Source organism: Poecilia reticulata, chromosome 17 (genome assembly GCF_904066995.2).
Source record: "Poecilia reticulata chromosome 17, P_reticulata-male-v2, whole genome shotgun sequence".
NCBI classification, from domain to species: Eukaryota; Metazoa; Chordata; class Actinopteri; order Cyprinodontiformes; family Poeciliidae; genus Poecilia; species Poecilia reticulata.
In genome coordinates, this window is record NC_088846.1 from 3,323,470 (window position 1) to 3,346,698 (window position 23,229).

General features: G+C 41.0%; 2 protein-coding genes across 3 annotated transcripts in view; one reads left to right on the forward strand and one right to left on the reverse strand.

Moving 5' to 3' along the window:
• ocln1 (occludin1) overlaps positions 1-5,788 on the forward strand; it is a 29,539-nt gene extending 23,751 nt beyond the window's left edge. Inside the window, 4 exon segments of the mRNA XM_081598022.1 lie at positions 639-911; positions 1,130-1,301; positions 3,200-3,241; positions 5,113-5,788. Coding sequence (XP_081454148.1) covers positions 639-911; positions 1,130-1,301; positions 3,200-3,241; positions 5,113-5,214 — 589 coding nt within the window. The 3' untranslated portion in view covers positions 5,215-5,788.
• nr2f6a (nuclear receptor subfamily 2, group F, member 6a) lies at positions 5,597-22,907 on the reverse strand. 2 transcript variants are annotated; one of them, XM_008433429.3, is made up of 6 exons: positions 22,087-22,907; positions 21,115-21,825; positions 16,531-16,625; positions 11,850-12,175; positions 11,475-11,721; positions 5,597-8,737 (listed from the first exon to the last, which is right to left on the reverse strand). In XM_008433429.3, exons 2-6 carry the CDS (start codon positions 21,381-21,383, stop codon positions 8,463-8,465), a joined length of 1,212 nt encoding a protein of 403 aa, XP_008431651.1. In that variant the 5' UTR covers positions 21,384-21,825; positions 22,087-22,907; the 3' UTR covers positions 5,597-8,462. The 2 variants fall into 2 exon arrangements, with proteins under 2 accessions (XP_008431651.1, XP_008431650.1); XM_008433428.3 differs by having other exon boundaries at positions 11,850-12,178.
• Between the last annotated feature and the right edge of the window lie 322 nt (positions 22,908-23,229).

The window sequence follows — 23,229 nt, forward strand, 5'->3', positions numbered from 1 at the left end:
GGTATTTTTCTTATCATAAACCTTTTCATTTCTTGCTTTACTACGCCAGCTGGAGGAACACAGCAGCTTGATGAATCAGAAAATCAACATCAGAAATAATGTTTAGTGACACTTTATCTGAAGGGGTGTGCAAAGACTGACATGACACTGTCATAAAATAATAACAGTGAACATGAAGGATTTTTCATGAATGTTTGTGACTCGTCATTAAGTGTAATACAGTAATTAATTAAACTTTTAATGCAAGTTTTAAAGCGACTTTGTCTTTAAAGTGTTATTATTTACCGAATGACGTTCATTACAATAATTAACATTCATGAAGACTCCTTCATGTTCATGACTGTATCTTATGCACACCCCTTCAAATAAAGTCTTATCTAATGTGTAAATCAATTATTTTAACGTATATCTTTAAAAAAAATTGAAAAACATAAAACAAAAATTATGGTGAAAAGTTTAGAATTAACAAATTTATGGGGTTATTGTTATTATTTTGTTTTATTTTTGCATTTCTTTTCCTCATCAGTGTACCCCATGGCTCCCACTTTGAAAAAAACAAAACATCGATCTAGGTTTTGAAATGTTAAAGTCTGTGTGAAAATGTTTCTCTCATTGCTGATTTTGTGTTTCTTGAACAGCGCCAGGTGCGACCCTGAGCCTGTGTACCAAAACACCAGAGCTACGGTTTGTTCCAGCAGCTCCTACGAGACCGACAGCGTGAGGAAACCTCCTCTTCATCACACCAACAAGAGGGAGCCTCCTCTTCATCACACCAACAAGCAGCCGCAGAAACAGCTCAGAGAACCCACTCCTGCTGCTCAGCTGGCGGCCGAGTCCCAGTACGAAACTGGTTACACCTCAGGGGACACTGGTAATGAGCTGGACTGGGACCAGAGAGATTACCTGTACAGGTGGGTCAGGTCTCTGCTGCTGTCTCCACCTTCATCTGATACATCAGAGAGAGAGAATGACAGAAACATGCATCATTCAAAAATATAGCAATATATTTTGTGATGACTATAATCTTTATGTCACGCTAACTGGCTGTTGAAGTGATTACTGTTTCACGCATGAGATACTGATGAACATGCGGTTCAGTGACAGTAAAACTGCTGCTGTGTGCCTCCAGGCTGTACCCGGCCATAACCACAGACGAGCAACGCCGCCAGTACAAGAAAGAGTTCGACTCGGATCTGGCCCACTACAAGAGGCTCTGCTCTGAGATGGACCACGTCAGTGACCAGGTGCACAAACTGAGCCGAGAGCTGGACACACTGGACGAAGGCTCCGTGAGGTACCAGGTAACCAGAGAGAGGACTGCTGGCCAGGAGAAAAGCCTCAGCTACTTTGATATGCTTTATTTTTGCTTTATATTTAGTGCCTTGCAAAAGTATTCACCCACCCCCCACCCCCTCCGCCTTGATCTTTTTAACATCTTTTTACCATTCTTACATAAACTTTTATTAGATTTTTTTTTTTTTGCTACACCAGGAGAGTCCAAACGTTCTAGTTACATGGGCTAAAATTGTCAAGTTAAAGCTGCAGGATATAACTTTTATAAACTTTTTTTATTTTTTTATTTAAGCTGCCACAGTGTTGTGACATCATGGTAGGAGACAGATACTCTGTGAATCAAACTTCTCTGACTTCTCCCAGCGCTAACTAGAAGCAGCCAATGGACCTTACCACAGGGGTCGCGTTTCACTGGCTAATGCCCATTTTACGTCACAGCGCAGCTACTACGTGCCTTACCGTCTCACAAACACAAGCTACAGTAGTAAACACATGCTAATGTACATTGTGGACTAGCAGACCGACAGAAAGTTTTTGCGTCAGGACTCAAAAAAGAATGGTTTTCCACTGTCAGTGGGGTATCTGTACAGTAAAACAGCAGTAATCAGCTGCTGTGTGCAGCTGATTAATGAACGGATCTGAAACGGATTTTGGAAATCCGTTTCCAGAATCGGATTTGATATTGTGATCAAAGCGTGTGCACGACCGCATTTGCAGCTCAACCGTCGTAGGATCAATAAGAACAAAGGATTGTGTGCTGGTTTAAGTATTATTGCTTTGCTTTCTTTGTGTTTAGTGAATGAAAAAAAGAAAGTCAATAATAAACACATCCATTATGAAAACCTTTTAGCCAAGTGCAGCATAATGGCAGTACCTATACAACTTCTACACCCTGAAGCCTGTCTGTTACAGCCTCACGTTAGCTGAACAGATCAATATTCAATGTGTACAGTATCTGACATACATTAAAGATTTAATTTGACTTGAAAAGGCTTTTTACTAATCTGTAATCGTGTTAGCCACGGTAGCACCGAGTACCGTGTATCAGGCCTAGGCACACTCAAACATTTGCCAACAAACCATGAATGTCCGACTTACCCAAGAACAATAGGCATCAGTGATCTTGTCCACAGCTATATTTATGCTGAGGGTGTGAGAATCTGCTGTTTTTCTCATCGACCGGTAGCATTTCACTGTGACGCGCACAATGTTAGAGGCATTGCGTGGCTAAAACACATTGATGTCGTCCAAAAAAGATGACATGAACTTGCTGGTTCCCTTGTCCATTGTCGTGGCTGATATATTGTGAAAATCCAGCAGAAATGCTAAACTAATCGACTCAGAAATACTCTGCAGAGAGTCAGTCGAAATGAAAGACGCCATGTTTACATAAACTAAGCATCGCAAGGCTTTGTTTGTGAGACATGCAGCCACGTGGGATTTTAGAGGGCGTTTCTGGGCGGAGCTTGGTAAGGTCCATCAGAGCCCCGAGGTGGGTCTGATGTAGCGAAAGCTTCTGCAGTCATAACAGAGGCTCACATGAGGCTTAACATTTTGTGTTCAGTTTTTACTGAACAAGCAGAGGGTGACTTCTGAAGGCAAACTCTACGGGGATGTATTCAGGAGAATCAGACTGAAGGAGAATGAGGATAAATATATCCTGCCATCCTTTTCCAAATGTTATACTTTAAAATCTCTTCTGCTATGTGCTAATTTGGGTTTATTACATAAAATCTCAACAGATAAAAAATGAATGAGAAAAAAAACACAAAAAGCAGGTCGGAATGCTTTTGCAGGGTGCTTTATTTGTTTGTTTTTTGCTCTGTTTAGCTCTAGATAAGTCAAGACTGCAATTTTTGTTGAACTTTGTGAACATGTGAGTGGAACATTTGTTTGTGGCCTGCAGGGTGTAGCAGATGAATACAACCGGCTGAAAGACCTGAAAAAGGTATGGTGACCTCTGACCTCTGTGTCCATTGGAGCCTTTAACCTGTTAGCTACATCTTCTGTCACTCTGTTACACACAGCTGGAACTAGATATTTACATATGCTGAATAAAAAGACATACACAATTTTTTCACTGTCTGAAGTCAAATAGAAAAAACCCTGGTGAGAACATTTTTTTTGTAGCTTTCCTCAAATTCAAAAGTTTACATACATGTAGTCAGTATCCAGGAGACTGCCTTATCCTGTATGACATAAGTTTGGTCGTTGTAGCTAAGCCAAAACAAGAAAAGTTTGATTTAACTTCAGACAGTGAGGAAAAATGGTTGTGTCTTTTTCAGTTAGTGTATGTAAAAGCCTGGCTTTAACTCTTAAACTAACAGCTTGTTGAAGAATCTTTTGGTTGATTTTCAGGGTTTTTGTTAGGACATCTTGTGACAGTTTCCTGGGAACCTCTGTGATTTTCTGGCTCTTTTATTTCTGGACTTTGGCTAGGCCATTCTAAAACTTTGGCTTTCCTCACAGAAAGTCATCCTGTGTTGATTTAGATGAAAGCTTATCGTGATACTAACAAATAATATCACTTTTTATTGTCACCTTCCTAGCAAACAGCTGACAGTCCTGTTTTGAAACTGACAGCTACTTTAACTATTTATATTTCATCTGACTAAAACCTGAGGTCCAGCTGTGTTGTTTTGTCACATTCTGGGAGATTTTAGTCAGGAAGTAATAATTTATTTTAAAAAAAATCCTCCTGCTTTGCCGCTCTTCTTAATCCAGACATGTGGAGAACATAGAAGTCGTAACAAACTAAAAATAATTTATGGTTCCTCAAATTCACAAAAATTTATATTAGCTGCAAATCCAGAAAATGAATCCAGAAGTGCATTAACAAAGCATTAGATTAAGGGTGTTAATATTTATGGGACCAGCTGTTTAGTTTTTACTATTTCCTTCTAACAGATTATTTTTTTTGCTAAACATCATATCCTCAGTTTTACATGAAAACCCAGGAAATGTTAACTTTGCTGTGCAGACACCTCCAGGAACCGGAGCGTTCTGTTGCCGTTCCCTTGGTTTTCTTTTGCACAGTAAGAACACGAGCAAACAGAGGTGATAACATCAGCAGCAACAGGACTCAATATGTCATGGAGCTCCGAAGCAGCATGGCGAGGGAAGGATTTTAATAATAACAAAATATTTACAGCAAGGCATGAAGGTACAGGCTGAGGAACCGGGTAGGACAGGAAACCAAGGTGTCTGGTTGCATAGGAACCAGCTGAGTGTAATCAGGGGAATGCTGAGCAGCCGAGGGAAAGCATGAGCAGCAAACAGAGGGAAGGAGACTGATAAACACAGATGGAGCTGAACAAGACTCAAAGGGATCCACAAATCAGACAGGGAAACCCTAACACTGTAATGTGTAGAGATTTATTGTTATTAGCTGTTTGTTAGAGCAATGAGACACACAATGAGACCAGAACGCAGAACATTAGGCAAAAAGGATGTAAACTAAAATAATACATGTCAACCGTCAACAGTTTTCAAAAATGTTCAGAGCATTGCTTATGCAAATCAGCAGACATTTTCAGAGCACTTTTTGTGCAGTCCAAAGTTTAATTCTTGAAGTCTGTTTACGACTTGTTTTAGAGTTTCTTTTTGAAAGTTTGAGTTTTGCGTTTGATTATAATTCAAACGCAAAAAAAGAAGTAATAAAAATCAAAGGGAAGCAAAGAAAAGTTTGCACCAGCCAAACGCCCCCGCAAATGTTCTTGACGTGGGCAGATACAAAGTGCCTGAATGAAGCTCAGGATCATTTAGACACAAAACAGGACATCTGTAGGTACTACTGATAATATTGCTTTTTTTTCCCAGACTGAAGACCATCAGGCTAAGAAGAAACAAAGCAAAGAACTTCGAAGAAAACTTTTCCACATCAAACATCTGGTGAAAATCTACGATCAAGGCTTCTGTTAAAGAACCTCCAGAGAACACATTGGCCCTTTGGAGTCAGTATTAAGTTGTTGCCTATATATATATATATATATTATACATACATATACATACATACATACACACAACAGAAACTGTTATGCCGCACGTGAAGTCAACACATTCTCTAGCTTATCTGTAAAAGTGCCAGGATGTTTTCTGAGACTGATCTGTTGCTCAGTTATTTTAGGTTTCCTTCAGCCGACAGAACCAAAACATACGTCACCAATGAACGTAGGGGGACGAGTGAAAGACTTACCATATAGTTTGCATGAATACACTTGAGTTGTCACATGTTGCTGTGTTTATTTGGTATTTCTTATACAGATAAAAGTACCACATTTTCTAAAGAAGCTTTGACGCAACGTCATGTTTGATTCTTTTAATAACAGCCATATACAGGAAATCTGGAGTCTTAGAAAACCCAGATAACAGATAAAAAAAAAAATATATGTTCCTCTTCAGTCCTCTAAAACATGGCTGAGCATTTAAACAGGCCCAGCAGAAGGGTTACAAATGTTAAATATTTCACCTACAAGTGAAGGTTTCAAAAAACAAAGAAAAGAAGAAAAACGAGAGAATGTGAAGTTTACTACAACAGCATGTTAGGGCAATTATAGGTAGAAAAATAAGTAAATTTCTGGCAAAAAACTGAAATTTTGATATTATGCTCAGACATTTTCTGGGGGAAAAACCCTGTAAATTTTATAAATGTCCTTTTTTTTCTAGAAAATGTGTGAGATTAATCTCAAAATTTCTGTTTTTTGGCAGAAATGTACCAATTTTTCTATTCTAATGGCCTCCATCACATCATCTGGAACCTGCTTCTTGAACTAATCACATGAGGTAAATCCAATAGGACCAGGCTCTCCGTTTCAACTCAAACAGTGGAGCGTTTTGGTTTTTTTGGCATAGACTCTCCTCTGATCCATCAGCTCCATCCCCCACCAGCAGCTCCAGCTCTGTTCTCGTTCTGTTGGCTTCCTTCATGTTTCAGTGGAGGTATTTTCATCTCAGAGGAAAAAAAAGCATTTAGGAGCTACGAGTTAAAGGAATACTTTAATGTTGAAATCAAACTTGATTAATAGTGTAAATGATGAAAAAAAAAAACATCTCGACATCAGAGAACCAAAAATATCATCTGAACATGCAAAAAGACAAAGTTGGCGTCAATATATATAGATATATACATATTTTAATACATTTTCAAGAGATTGCAGCCCCCAGGTGTAGTACAGCGCCTTGCAAAAGTATTCACACCCCTTCGTTTCCACAAAGCAAACCATTGGTGATGATCAATAGAAAGTTAGTGCATAATTGTAAAGTTCAAGGAAAGGCATAATTGTTTTTAAAATAAAAGTGAAAAGTGTGTCAAACACTTTTTCTGCCCCTTTGATACTCCTGAATAAAAATCCATTGCAACCAATGACCAGAATTTAATCTGGCACCATTAGAGGACCAGCATCACCATAGCGACTAGAGGACCCCGGCAGTAGATCAGGGACGAAAGTGTGGAGAAGTTTACAGTAGAGATTGAGGTCTCATGATGTCTGAAAAATTATGGACATTTAGCATGTAAGATAAAAGCAACTGTGTCTAGAGAACTCCTCGAGTTTAAGCTTCACCTGGTTCAAATTCTCTAAAAAAAATATCTTGTCCAATTATTAATTGGTTAACAAGCAGAGTCCAGCAGAAAGGCCTGATCTCTTCACGTGTTGAAGGATTTTTAGTTGCAGATTATTTCTTTGATACAAATTATCAAGTGTTCACTAAAATAATGCTGTTATTGCATTTTAGGGAATAAAATGTTTATTTTCTTATTTAAGAAAATGAATTGTCTGTTTATTTGCACCTTCTCGTGTATTTCTAATATTGTGTAAAATAACCTTGTGTTTTTTTCCTTTTCTTGTCATTTTTCTTTTTATCAACTTATTTTATTATCGTTCTTGTACAACACTTTGATGCAGTTTTACACCGGATGGATGGACTTGTCAGAATAATTCATTACTAAAATAATGGTTAGTTGCAGCTCTGGTAAATATTAGTTGTAGACTCCACAAGACAGAAAAGTAGGAAGAAAGATACTGTTAAAGGGAAGCACAGGAAGTCCTAGGTTCAATTCCCATTCTCTGACCATTTACCACAGGCCTTCCCCTTCCATCCTCCACCTCTTTCCTGACAAAATTCTGTTTAATAAAAGCCACTAGAGCCAAAACTGATCCGGGTCGGTCAGGTGGGCGGAGCCACATGAAACGCAAAAAACCGCCATAAACCAAGCTCTTCCTCATTCCCCAGGAGAGCAGCAGCTGGAGTTTTTATTTGATGTGCTTCGTTGTGTCTGTACATCATAGAAACTTCCAATAAAAACACATGGCCGTTCGGGGCTGCAACTCCACAAATGTGTGTGAATACTGTAGCAAGGCGCTTTGTAAAGGGACATAAAGTGATTCTTCACTGCTAAAAATCAATCTTCTAATTTTCCTTTGTCAATTCAAAATTCCACGTCGGCCTTATGCATCTCATTCATAAAATGTATCCAAACGAAGCAGAGTAAACTGTACTGAGACATTTAAAAACTAATCTTTTTAAAAGACAACAGAAAATGACAGGATTTTTTTTTAAAAGATACAAGACAGAGCTCCTGAGCCAGAAGGAGCTCCAGGTTCATCGGCCTCGATAGCAAGGCAGTTGTCAAAAAGAAGGCGGTTTCTGGTGAACAAATCCTACAGGAAATATCCGACTAAAGCATTCTGATGTCTAATGAGGTATCGGTCTGTTCCCAATGGAGCCGTTTGTAGTTTAGTATTCTTTATCCACTCCTCTGATGCGTTTACCATGACGACAATCTGAGGATGATGTCAGAAACTTTGGTGATTTTCCTTCGTCTTGTTCAGCCTGGCAGACAAAACTCGTAATTCATGAGACAAACCCGTTCCAGTCATGATGCGCAGCATGGAGGAAAGAACCGTTTTGTCCTCTATGAGGATCCGTAGCAGGGTGCTGCTGTTCCCTGCTGTTCCTTGCGTGAGGCTGAGTTTAGTCGATATGACATGCGGGCTGCGGCAGCCATATTGGATCCCAGCGTGCGGAGCTGCATTCTGGCACCGGAGAGACCAGGTTGGCAACGAGACGGGAAAGGGAGGATGGACGGCCAGCTGGCACCGCGCCTCACAAGCATACAGAAGGACGGTGATGAGTCAGGAGGTGGTGGCTGGGTGGGCTAGGGGGTGGAGCTACTGCCCCGGGACATACGGCCAGCTGATGGAGCTTCCGGAGAGCTGCATGTCTCGGATCAGTGTCTCGATGGGGGTCTTCCCCACCAGGCGCATGAAGAAGAGCTGGGAGATGAGGCTGGCGGGGACGGCACGCAGCGCCGGCAGGCGCAGCAGCAGCCGGCCGAAGCGCTGCGGCTGCGACGGGTACTGCATGCGCTCGTACTCCGTCAGCGCCACCTGGGCCTTCTCCTGCAGTGACTCCACGTGGACCGGGTCGGTCAGACCGCAGGCGTCTGCAGAGGGGAGGGGAGGTTATTTAACGGTGTGTGGGAAGGTTACATAAAGGAGTCGTGATGAGCTGAGAGAATAAACCACTCCACAGCTGATCTCAACTTTATCTAAAAAACCTAAACGCTTCATGTTGAGCTGCTTCTTTAATGTTTCCTGTCACAATAAGCAATACATCAGTCAAACACATGATAAATTCAAACGGTATGATTTATTGTTTTTCTCTACCAAAAACTGGATGATAAAAGCTTGGTTTTTTCCCCCCTTTCTTCTTCGTGATTAATTTTGTTGTTTATTTTGTACATTTAAAATGTCTTTCAATTCCAATGTTAAATGTTTATTAGAATTTCAAGTTTATTCATCTTTGATAATGTGTTCATTATTATGCAATCTCAAAACAACAATATTATTATTTTCTTGCAATAAATTCTGGGACAATTTATTGTTGAACAAAATTTGTAGTTGTGACTGGGATATTTCCAGCAGCAGTGCCGACGCTCGTTACCGTAGATTTTCCCCAGTAACTATTGAAGTAAATGAAAATATTGATGTTTTGAGACCATTTTCAAGAAATACACAGAGAATGACATCATTCAAGTTCGTCCTCTCATTGACGAAAAAATACGTTTTATAACAGAACACTTGACACTGGAACTGGAAGATATTTCAAATATGAAAAATTAAACAACCAAAAAAAATAAATAAAATAGGCACACAAACAAAAGCCATAAATAAAATGGATTGTGATGTCTGTAATTTCCCTTCAAAAAATATCAATCTTCAGAAAGAAAATTGAGTTAATTACATTTTATTGAGTGATTAAAAGTGAAATTATCCGTTTTGACTGACTGAGTTGCTGTTTTTCTGAAACTTTTACTCAACTTGTTTTCTGTTTGCTATTTAATGTCTTCATTTTAATTTTATTGTTTTTATCTTTGTTTTATGTTATGATGGTTGGTGTAAACTGTGAAGCACTTTGAAGCCATTTATTTTAATTGTGCTATACAAATAAATTTGACATTGATTAACTGATTGCTTATTGTAACAGATTAATGGTGAAAAGCACAAAGCTGCACAATGATCACTGCTGTTGCTCAAGCGCAGGAAACAAAACGGAACAACCGCAGTTTCATCAACAGGCCAAGAGATGGCGCTACAGCAGGTCAGATCAATAATTAATATCAGCAACCATTTCTTTTTTGCACACCAGTCTGTTTCGAAACATATTCTACCAGCAGCCAGAAGTTTACATACAGCAAATAAAAAAAGACAAACACATCCTGAAGTTAAAGACCAAAACTTCTCCTTTTTTATTCTCAGAATCGCCAAAAGAGTTTCTGTTGGCTAAATGTCACAATACTGAGAGAAAGAATATGTTTAAAATTAAAGAATGCATGCATTAATTCTTATGGCTCTAAAAATAAAAAAAAGAACTTGGAAAGGTTAACTTATTAAAATAAAGGCATCCAGTTTGCTTGATTGAAAAAACACGAGCCTTGCAGTAAGCAATTAATTACATGATAAATTACAATGAGCTTGATAAATTCTATTCTGATTAATATTTCTGAAAAAAAATTGCTTACAGAGACATCATAATCTAATTTATGGCTTTGGTTGCAAGTGGTTTTTATTTTTTCCATTTTTTTTTTATTGTTTTTGTCGTGTTTTATTATATTTATTATCTTCCAGTATTGACTTGTTTAAAACATTAAAGTGTATTGGTCTTTGAGATGTTATATTAATATATCACTTAGAAATTATCTCAAAACACCAATATTATTATTTTTCACAATAATTACTGGTACAATTTATCGTCCAGCAACATGTGTTACACTGTCTTTGATAAAAACAACTCCTGCTGTGTTTAACAAACTTTAATAATTCAATACAAAGATCAGTATTTGTGGATTTTACTGTGATGAATATCTTAAATATTTGAAAAGAAAAATCAGTTTGAGAAGCTAGACTGCTACTTGGCAGGCTATTTGGCTAGTGTTCACAAAGCAGCCAGTCCTGCAATGCCATTTGTTTTTCTTGGCTGTACCCTCAAGAATTAGATATGAAAGACTAGAGATGTTAGTTTCTGCTGTAGTGCTCAGAGGGTTTCCATTGTGCTTATTCATTCATTCATATTTAGGTATATTTGTTGTTTGAACTATTAAAATTACTAGTTCTATGCAATTTTAGAGGGGGTCACAAGTATTTGCAGATTTTAGCTGTTTGTAGCCCTTAACACCCACAAAAACCGTGGTCCACTGTACTCTGAAATTAAGGAGAAGGCAAAAGTGTGTTTATTAAAAGTTTAATATTTTGTGTTGGACCCCATATTTTTAAAATTACAATAAAAAGTCTCTGACATCACATCAGGTGCTGACCCTTTAACAACATTTCAACCGGCATCGCACTGAGAAGTAGCTGGTATAATGAGTTCAGCAAAGGCACAGTTCCCCCAGGTGTTTGCTAATTGCTGCTGGCTAGTGTGAAGGAGGTGAGGGAGATTGTCCAAGCAGCCATTTTGCGCAGCTGAATGGTTGCCACAGAGATTAAAGGATTTCTCAAACATGCATGAAAAAAATCCAAGCAACACTCCCGGTATGTTTTTGATGAGGGAATAACATTATAACATGATGTAAAGCTCAAAAGTGAATGTTATATGGTACTGCCCCTTTAATTCATGTGAACTCAGAACTGCAGTGAGGGAAAACAGTGACCCCGAGGACAGGCGTGAACAACAACAATCACCTGGTGAGAAGAGAGCGATGGCCTTGAGGCAGCTGTACTCGGCCGAGTCCACCTGCAGCCTCATCAGCTTCTCCACCTGGTCCTGGAACATCCTCACCTGGTCCATGAAGGACACCACGCGCTCAGCCGACATGGGCGACGAGTGGAAGCCGGCCGCCGCCAGCAGGGGCGCCATGTGCAGCGGCAGGGCCGACTGAGCCGCATTGAGGATGAAAAGCTCGCTCCAGCTCAGCCTCAGCAGCGCCACCTGTGGGTTGGAGGAACGATCACAACCTGGTTTTGTTCTTCGTTTTAATCTGACTGCAGTTTGTTTCTCAGAGGATTTTCAGCAGCCAGGAGTAAAAAATAAAAAAAACACAGACATGAAGAGCTGACCTGATCCGACACAGGCAGCTCAGGGAAGTAGGGAATGTTCCTGGCCCACTCCACAGTGCTGAAGAGCAGCCGAGCGGCCAGCTCACAGATGTTATCGATGCCCATGGCGTTGTCTGGACCTGCCTGCTGGTTGTACTGGTGTCCGTATCGGCTGTTGGGGTACGGCTCTGCCCGGAGCAGCTGGGATATGAGCTCCGACACCGGCTGGCCCCCTCCGCCGCCCCCATTGTTGTTGTAGAACTCACTCCCACCGATGCCGCTGGCGCCACCTATGGGTGTGATGGAGGGACTGAGGCTCGGCTGAGGTGGGATCCGCCCGCGTTGAACTGCTGTAGTTTGGTTGGGGGACCAGGGGGGAAGGTGAAGGGGGGAGGGAAACAAGATGCAGGATTTTGGGGAGGTTGGAGAACAAACAAAATGTTTGAGAAGTTAAAGTATGTCACTTATCAGCAAAGAAGATGCTAAACTATTAGGTGGATCTGAAGGCAGACGGAAACTTTCATAAGAGCTTGAAGAATATCACTTTTAATACCGTCACAATAACCAGTTAATCAATCATATAATAAATTAAAATCAAGTCAGTAAGTTCCATTGTGTTGATTAATATTTTTGAAGGGCAATTTTGACATCATTAGCTCTTTCATTTGTGATTTTTATTTCCATCCATCCATTTTCTTACACCCTTTGCCCAGCAACCCTCCCGTCCCTCAGTGGGGTTGCTGGTGCCCATCTCCAGCTAACATTCCGGGCAAGAGGCGGGGTCACCCTGGACAGGTCGCCTGTCTGTCGCAGGGCAGCACAGAGACACACAGGACACACAACCATGCACACACACACTGACACCTAGGGGCAATTTGGAGAGGCCAATTAACCTGACAGTCATGTTTTTGGACTGTGGGAGGAAACCGGAGTACCCGGAGAAAACCCACGCATGCACAGGGAGAACATGCAAACTCCATGCAGAAAGACCCGGGCCGGGAATCGAACCCAGAACCTTCTTGCTGCAAGGCAACAGCTCTACCAACTGCGCCACTGTGCCGCCCGATTTTTATTTCCATTTTATTTATTGTTTATGGTCGTTTTTTTTTATGTTGTTTTTTATATCCTCCAGTTCTTGTGTTAAATGTTCTTTACAAAATTAACGTTAACTGATCTTTGAGAACAAACTTGCATTATTGCACCATTACTTGAAAATGGTCTCAACAATATTATCACTTATTGTAATAACTTCTGGGACAATTTATCGTCCAGTAAAATTTCTCATCGTGACAGGCGTAATCACTTTGTTCAGAAATCTGAGCAAAAATATAAAATTCTTAAAAGGGCAGTATTATGCGTTTTCCAGGTCATTTTACAGCACAATCAAGTAACGATGTTGCCTTCAGTTGTATTTAACTTCGCAATTTAAAGCGTTGAAATTTGGCCTCCCGCTCTTTTTGAAACTGCCTTCAGGAAGTCATCACAACATGGCTCCTCTATTATCCCTTTAACTACATTTTACCAGCATTCCTACAATGAGCTCAAGAGATCCGTAGTCCTACCAGGTGATTGCTAATTGCTGCTGGCTAGCCTGAAGAAGCTGAGTGGGGGAGTCGTGGGGAGAAGGCTGCTCTGTAATGTGGAAGCTCAGGAGCTACATCTATGTCCGTGTCCATCCAGGCATTTGGAACAGCTGAATGGTTGCCATGGAGATTAAATGATCTCTCAAACACCCATGAAAGAATTAAGCCAACACTTTTGATGAGTGAATAACATGACATAAAGCTAAAAAAGTGGATTTTACACAACACTGCCCGTTTAGCAGACAGAGCTCCAAAGCAATCAGTTTCAGAAACAGAAGGTTCACCATGACTCGCAGCATTACTGGTGAATCAGAGGGCAGCTGGATTACTGACCGCTACATTCAGGGAAAGGAGTTCATGTGGCGAGCTTATGCAAGAACCAGCTCATCCCAGAGCGAGCTGCAGAATCCTAAACAGGAACGCAGCAGAGATGCTGACCTCTGACCTCTCCGTGCAGGCGGTGCAGCAGAGAGAAGTTTTCTACAGGGAGCCATAATGTGTCTCATTAGCATGCTTTATGATCTGTGATTATGAGGAAAGAAACAACTAAACACTCGAGAGAGAGAGAGAGAGAGAGAGAGAGAGAGAGAGAGAGAGAGAGAGAGAGAGAGAGAGAGAGAGAGAGAGAGAGGGCGTGCATGTCTGTGTCTGCGTGAACGTGTGTGTGTGCGTGTGTGCCAAGCCACTACAGGGAAAACCAGCACATGGTCAGCAGGATGGTTTAGGAGACACATCAGCAATGACAAAAGAGGCAATGTACAGATCTAATTTAGTCAAATTTAAGGCTTTTTAAAACCCTTTCAATGCTACCTTGAATTAAATTTAAGACTGAAAAAAAACCCCATAACTGGTGTTTGGGGAATCTTGCTGTGTTACAATAAAGAATCATAAAAATTGTGAAATTTGTCAGGCCTGCATATGGCTCTGTGCAGCCTTAACCCACATAGTGCCAAGTAGTGATGCAAAAAATATTAAGTATATATATAGGCCTGTCGCGATAAACGATAAATCAATTAATCGCACGATAAATTAAACCTATCGACCTCATTTTAATTATCGGCTTTATCGTCTCTTCCTTTTTTTCTTTCTGTTGATGACACTGAATGAAAAAAGGCTCAGCTCTGGTGCTCTCCACTGGCCCTCCCTTCCTCATTTCCTTAGTGTAACGTCCAGTGCACACGACTCTCGGCCCATTTTCAAAACTAGAGAGATCAAACATTAGCCGACAGAAATCCTAACAGTTCGATCGGGTTCGATCGTTTGTGGTGTCCAGCCACATGGGCACAAAATAAGGGCTACCAGTATAGTTAACTCATTTTAAAATCAGGCATTAATTAGTACTTTACTAGAATCTACCTGTACCCGTGGCTAGAGTCAGCGTAAAGTCCTGAGTGAATGAAAATCATTCTAACCTATTTATGTCACGTTAAAGAAGAACAGCTGAAAACTTACCGGATTTATCAACTGTAGTAGCAATTTGGCTCCAACTCCTCCCCTTGTCATTTCTATGTTCTTTGCATGAAATGTTGAATAAACATTAATGTTGTTTCCACATATCTCCAATGTCCGCTGGATTTTGGGTTGCGTCATGTCAGCTGGTTGGGATTCCCCTCGTAATTTCCCCTCAGAAAACACAGAGGAGAATCCGTGCTTTCTGATTGGCTACCTGTCACATTCAGCGTTAAGCTCCCAGTAGGGGAAAACCCCTGATTTAGATGGAGCGGCCACGAAGATCTACCGTAACACACCATACACTACAGGATGATCGGTTACGAAATCTCAGCGACAATCTCAGATCAGCCAACGATCTAAGATTGTCGTAAAGGGAAAGCAAAAAATTGTGTAGTATGAACTACTGCATTAGGTAGTCGGATTAGGTAGTGCTCATCTTCTCTATTTAAATCTAGTGATTACTGAAGGGAAATATAGTATTCAGACTTCATAAGCTGGACTCTTTTGTTGAATGCAGTATTTATTTCTACTTTGGCTTTATGTTGTTTAGTTTTTACGGTTTTTGTTAATGGAGACTGAGAATCTATTTTATTTTTGTTTTTGGTTGTTTTGTTTATTTAGTTTATCAGTTCCAGTGTTATGTGTTCTTTTAAAAATAAAGTGTATTTATCTATGGCAGGAAATCACATGCATTATTACGTCATTTCCATTAAATCGGTGTCAAAAGGTCTTGAAACAATTATCGTTTATCGCAACAATTTTTTAGACAATTAATCACTCAGCAAAATTTGTTATCGTGACAGGCCTATATATATATATATATATACACACACACACACACACTCGCAAATAGGAGCGGCAAAGATGTACAACTTTAATACATTTTGAATATATTCAGAATTCCCAGATGCCAGGCAGCTAAGCTAACCTAATTTTATACACACACCTACTTTGGTTGAATATAAAACAATGGAATTTGATACAACATGGAACCTTAAAGAACATCAAGTTAAAACTGGTACTTTACCTAGTCTCTTCCTCTTGTTAGTCACGTAGTTTAAATAGGAAAATGGACGTCTGGATTAAAAATTGCTTCTGAATCGAATCATGACTCTAAAAATGTCACTGGCTGCTAGAAGCTGAACGCTTCGCATTACTAGTGCAGAGTATGAAAGTGTTTTTGCACAGAGCCGACCCTAAAACTCTGTTGTTTTGCTTTGATTTCATTTTTTTTAATGAAAATTACCTTTCTGCTTAAATGACAGATCTTAATAACTTGGAGGTTTGACTGGTTATTTTTTATTTTCCCCTGTAGAATATGAGCTCAGTCACCTAACACTGACTGTTCCTGCTAAGTTCTCTGTGTTATATGGTTTCTGTAGCTTAACAGCCACGCAGCCACTAATGCTAAGCTATCTTGATCTGAGCCAAATCATGCTGCTCCGTTATTAATAACAGGCTGTTCAGTCACATGTAGCTTTTTCCCCACATGTACAGGAGAAGGAGCTGGATGAGCAACTTATACACGTGAGGAGGGAATTCTCAGGCTTTATTCCCGTATTAACACACAATCAATATTTCCAGTAATCCCAACTTGCCCCTCCCTGACTCATCTTTTCCTGCTGATCAGACTGGACGGGAGCTGGCCAGTGGCAGCGGGTAGTTACCTTCTTTTCTCATGCCGACACGGAAACATTTCTTCAGACGGCAGTACTGGCACTGGTTCCTGTGGTGCTGGTCAATCTGACACTCCCTGTTGGACCTGAAAACATAGAAATAAGTCGACATGAAAACGTGCACATCGGATGTATTAACGATGCACAAATTCATCGACGTTTACGGCTTCCTGGATTGATAACGCTTACTTTGTTGAAGGATGTACATATGTACTGTCAGTCAGAATAATGGAAAGCCCTCTGGTTTCTGAAGTCACCTGATCTTCACACACATGGGATGCATGCATGAATGTCTGGATTGGTCAGTTTATGAGGCCAACAAAATGTTGACCTTTTATCTCCCTATTATGTCCAATATTTTACAGCAGTTTGGGTATTACTGCTGATACAAATCCATTCTCTATTAAGTGACAGGTATCAAAATGTCAGCCCAGTCGCCGTCATCGTTCAGAAACAGCTTAGTTTTAACACATCTAAATCAGATAAATAGTATGGGCGCGCTGATTGCAGTTTTCTGGCCAATCGCAATGTCTGAAAAGCCTGACCCGTTGATTCGAAGTTGGGTTCGGTACCTGTAAGCAGATACTGATTTTTTTTTTTTTAAGTCTAAAAAGTTGATAAATATAACGACAAAGTTGCTAAGTTGCCAATACTGGGGGTGACTGTTGGTAACCATCATGTGCAGAACGCCTGGCTGTAGCTTTTGGCTACAGCTAGGCGGCGCATACCGCTTTCCGGATTGAATCGTGTCCGTCACGGCATCAGTAGTCTGCTCCATGCTGTTATAATCATCACGAGGGCCGACTATCCAACGCATCCAGCGCACGCCATGGGAACGTGCTTAACTCGAATGGCCCTACCTCCGAAGCCACACAATTTCGTGGCACCGCAGCCACAGGGGCTGTGTGCACCCCGCCACCTTGCCCGGTTCACACAGGGTTCCTCCACACACCAACGCCGAAGCCCAGCATGCAGAGTCCCCCCGCTCCACCAGTCCAGTGGGTGGGACCCAGACAAGGTGGAACTTATCGGTTCCACCTTCAGTTACAGATGGCAACATCACCACCGCTGTCATAATCAAAACATTAAATTACATTAGCAGAAGGAAGAATAACATCAAGTAAAATCTGATCATGTCAAACATTTATATTAACGTTTTATCTAAATTCAGTATTTGTGATTTTTCTGTGTATAGCAGCCATGTAAGGCACCAGATGAACTCCTGGGATAAATCTGCTTTCTGCATGTATAAATCTCTGTACATAAGGCTCAGCCTTATGCATAAAGTACCACTTGATGACATACTCAATACAACTGATGTTGCTCATCAGTTTGACTAGCACTCAGTCAGGTATGAATTATTTAACATGATACAAGAAATATCCAAAGACCCGTAGAACTATGTTCATCTTCCTCCTCTGTACCCGTTAGGACAAAAAAACTGAAGTCATCTTGCTCTATTGTAAACCTACTGATATGAATAAAAGCTGTATCTACAGCCTGAAACCAATACTTCCTGTTACAGTCACATGCATTATTAACGGGTTATGAAAGCAGTTTTTTCCACGTTGCTCTTTATTAGTAGATAGTTGAGTCATTCACACATCGCAACCGTTCCATAATCTTCAAGTTGTCAGAGCTGAAACTCTGAGTCAAAAAAGAAAAACTCTAACTACCTTGGTCCACTTTCATACACATTACCTGAGATGGATTCAGCTTTGGGGTGTCGGGTGATGAAGTTAATTATTAGATGTGCCCTTAAGGTCAAGACTGCAATGATAGAAGTTCTGCTCTGAACTGGAACATGGTGAGTGTTCGCTGCCGAGTTTATATTTTCAGTTGAAAAGTAATGAATTGTTAAAGGGCAGCGTGGCAAAACTCCCTGCAGCTGAAGGTGACCTTTTCTTTCCCTTTCTCTGGATGTCAAAAAGCAGCGTGGCTAAACGCAAATTTCCTTCTATGTCCCATACATTTTTAAGCAAGTCTATATATTTTTTTTATTCAAAATTACTCATCTACTTTCCAAACAATGAGAACAGATAATTGCCTATCCCTGGCAAAACTGCTTGGAGGATGTTGGGTCAGTTGCTATGGAGACAGTATCCATTTTAACAGCTGGACATTCTGACATTGAGAAACGTGCCTGAAAAATGTAAACACTGTTTAACCGTGCAACTATTGACACATTATTTTCAAACAGTCCAGAGCGGGGGAGTCGAAACGTTTTGCATCGAGGTTCAAAATCTGCAACTTGAGTTCAAAATGTTTCATTTTCTCCTCAGTTAAAAACGCAAAAACCTTATTGTGATTTATTTAGCTTTTTCCTGCACAATAATAAATTGAACATGTAATATTTATCCCTTATGCTTACAATTATTTAACTATTTGGGCTAATTATTAAGGATGCACAGATCCACTTTTTTCACCAATACTGATACAGATATCTGAGGGTTAGTATCGGTCGATATCGATTTGATACAGAAAAACAGCTGAATGACATTGTTTTAACAGACATAAATGTACTGAATTACAAGTGTGACTGCAGTACAAACATGTTCTGATTACAGTACATGTTTGCTGCATGTTTGACCACTAGCTCAGTCAAACATGTAATAACAACTTTAATTTGTTCAGTCAGTATAATTAGGAATATAACTGTCAATGTAAAATACATGATAAACTCAAACAGGTTGGCTATCTGTTTGATAGCCAACCTGTGGTAACACTTTATTTGAAGGGGTGTGCATACGACTGACATGACAGTGTCATAAACATGACATAACATCCGTCATGAACATGAAGGAGTCTTTATGAATGTTTATGACAGTTGTCATGAAGTGCCATTCGGTAAATAATGACACTTTTAATGCAATGTTGCTCTAAAAGTTGCATTAAAAGTCAATTAAAAGTGCCAACTTTGCATGATTTTGTAAATAATGACAATTTAAAACTGCCAGGTCAAGCCTGGTCAGTCAGGGAGTGAATGTTTGTGGTACGACTTACTACCAAAGTAAAAATAAAAGCAAAAAAAAAAAAAAAGCCAATAAAAGAAAAGTTCTTCATCTTTTGTTTAGGAGAATGCAAACTTGTCATATGAAAATCTCATTCTAAAGAAATTACAAAAAAACATCCACGTGCATCAGTATCAAATGCTGGATGGCCAAATTTATACCGTTCTTGAACTGCAGTGGGGGGCCACACTTTGGACACCACAGAGGAAACATGAAAAATAAATCTAAATCATTGTCCTTAAGGAGCTTTAATGCGTTTAAATAAAGAGAAAAACATTGTTCTTTATAAATCAGGCTCCAGGTTCCCTCATGGCTTTCGCCAAACTTTGGTTGTTGGCGTGAGAAACGTGTGTGTTTGTGTGCATTTCCAGCAGTGTTGAGGACTTCGCTCTGCCCTGGTCCTTTACCTTTAGAAGTCCCACTTAACTGGCATCAAACTAGCATTTCAACACTTCAACACCTACGTGACCCATTCAGGACTTCTCATCAAATTTCGTTTTTATCCAAACATCCATTTTTTGTGTGTAAATCCATTTACTCCTGCCAATTACCTAAGGTTTACTCAAACACTGACATCAGCACTCTGTATTGATTTTAAGAAGTTTTATGATCCTCTCCACTATTTCCACTGCCAGCCCCTTCGTAGTGTTCACGTTTCTTTCCAAACAGCCAGCTGTACCCGCTCATCAGTCGGCAAGTGTTCCCCCTAACTCTAGTCATGTGTAGATGTTTGTTTTAGAGCAATAGTTCACTAGCATTAGCACCAGGCAGATAACAATTTCTAGTTTTCTTTAAGGCAGAGGTGTCCAAACTGTTTGTCACGCCAGAGTCAAAAGTACTCGTGAGCCAAGGTCACAAAAAAAACTAGTCCAGTAAATATAGTAGATCTTATTTTGTAGGAAAGGGATGTTATTCATTGTAGCAAATTCTGCTTTTCAGTAAAAGTTTCTGGATAGACATGGTTCTACTCATTAAAAGCTTGGTTATTAAAAGATGAATACTTTGTGTTGTACTTAACATTTTCCATTGTAAAAAAAAATTATGTCAGAAATAATTTTACCCTGATTACACATAAAAAGTCTTCATGTGCATCAACCATCTGTGTGGGATGGATCGTTCTTTAACTGCATTTCAGGTCACAAATGGCCCTCCGACCACATTTTGGACATCTTTGATCTGACATGTCAGTTTAAACATTTTAAAGGACTTTACCTTAATGGATAGGTTTCACTAACCCATTTCTGATTGTATTAGAACTTGAAAAGGGGATATGAGGATCTGATATGAGGAAAAAGTTGGAAATCCTGATCTGTGACTGACAGAATGCATTTAAACTCCATTGTCATTAAAATGACAATGGGGTCATTTTTTAAATTACATTGTTTTTAAATCAACATTAAGCAATTCCAATTTCTCTACTTGAGCAGAAGAAAAAGACTAAATAATATAAAAAATGACATGTCTTAAAGTACGCTTTTCAAAGCTTCTATCAGGGTGTGATAAGTCATTTCTTTGAGTACCTCTATATCAATAACAATACAATTCCCATGATGCCTCATGTCACCTGCATGTGTAGCTGAGGTTACGCCTGACGCTCCTCTTGAAGAAGCTCTTGCAGCCCTCGCAGGTGAACACACCGTAGTGTTTTCCGCTGGACTTGTCCCCGCACACCACGCAGTCCACCACGCAGGCCTTGTCCTCGTCCCCGGCCTCCATGTCGCTGCCCCCCGCTTGCGGAGACCCGTCCTCCTCCTCCCCCCGTAGGTAGCCCTTGTCCCCCAGCCCGTTGGTGCCCCCGTTGGGATCTCCCCAGCCCCCACTCACCATGGCCATCGCTTGGTTACGGAGTCAGCGCGGAAGAAAATGGGGCCAGGCAGCCGAGGTTTCTGGAAGCGGTCATAAAAACCCAGAGTCCGGACGGTGGTGTGTGTTCTCCCCTTTCTACCCGGACTGGTTTAACCTCTTCAGCTACCCTCCGTCTTCATTTAGTAGCCAATTCAAGTTAAATATGAACAGAACTGGGGGAGGAGGGGAAGTCTGCAGGCTAAATAAGCAGTGCTGCCAATGTTTCAGTGGTAAAAATGAGGCCGTTTGGTTGTAGAAAAGAGAGTAGCTCAGTCCCCGCCCACTCCACTATGACCTGGAAACAGTGTGGAGTCACTGGGGCAACTTTTAGTTTGGCATTCCTTTGGATTTTAACACCTCTGTTGTCCTGCTCCGGTTCGGTGTCTTTGTGTCGTTCCGTCCGACGGGGGACACACTGCAGACCAACAACCTTTAACAGTAGACACAGAGTTTAGATAACAGTTCCCAGAGACAGACAGCTTCAGAACAGGCTGAGGACACGCGGGAGGGACGGCTGGCCGTCAAACTGTTGTTCTGCGTCTCTCCGTCTCATCAGTAGTAATGGCTGAAAAAGGACCTCAGCGCGGCTCGCCTTAGCACATGCCTGGAGAGCATTTGACCGCCCGTCTTAAAGCAGCCCATCCCGCAAACACAGACGTCATTATTTTAAATAGAAAATATGCGAGCTTACCTCAATACAAACGGCTGTCTTTTGGCTTTTTGGCTTTTCTAGCTGAAGACGAAGAAAGTCGTTTTTGTGTGTGTTTTTTTTATTATTAGTTAATCGGGTTAGATCCTCCTTCCGACCAGTGAGAACGAGAGCTCGGCTCTAATGTTCCGCAGCCATCCACTCTGAAGCACAAGCAGCATTGTGAGGACATCAAACACACGCAAAACGCCACTTTTCGTCGGATCGCGGGCTTCTGTCTTCTTCTTCTCCCTTCTTGTTGAGGCGACGCCGACTTGCAGATGCTGCTGCGGCGGCAGATGAAGGCGACGCGGACCGCCCGCGGCTCGTACTCGCATCCAAAACACTCAATCAGATCATGCACACAAGGAAGTGCAGCCTTTCCACTGGTATTGGCTGCTGTCTGAGTCGGCTCGGCTCTGACAGGATCCTCGGGCTACTTCCTCCCTCACACAGAAAAATTAAAACAAAAACAAACGGGGAAAAAAATCAGGTTCTTGCTCAGCTCTAATTCCTGTGGATGCTCTCCAGGCTTCTTCCTCAGTCCTTTGTCAGTGCTTGCCCACCAAGAACTAATGACTTGCGGCCTAGCCTTGCATGCTGTTTTACCTCTGTGTGTATGTGTGTGAAGCCTTTTTCCCCCCTGGCTCAGGGGGAGGGGGTGTGTGTTAAGAAATGGGTGCTCCTCTTACCCCCCCTCCTCCTCCGTCTCTCTGGTTCCCAAATCAGATTATGAATTGAAATGCCCAAGAAGCAAAACACTGTTTGGATTTCACTGCATTTTACCCCACTGCTTTTTTCCCCTTCCAACCTATTTGTGTGTTAGAGAGAGATCCAGCAAATAGAGGGACAGGGAGGGTTGCAGGAGTGTATGCAGAGGGGGAGGGGGTAGTCTGTGTGTTTGTGTGCCTATGTGTGTGTGTGCTCCCAGGGATTTGACACTGCTATTCAAGCCCTGTGGTTACCATGGTGCTGGCTGCCTTATATGGCCATCAGAGTCAAAGAGCAAAAGAGAGTGGGCTGTGTGGGTCAGCATGCATGCACAAACACACACACAGAAGAAGAATGTGAAGGGTATCTCTCCTCAGAGATGCAGAAAGCCTGACCCCAAAGGCCTCACAAACTGCCCCAGCAACATCAGATTAC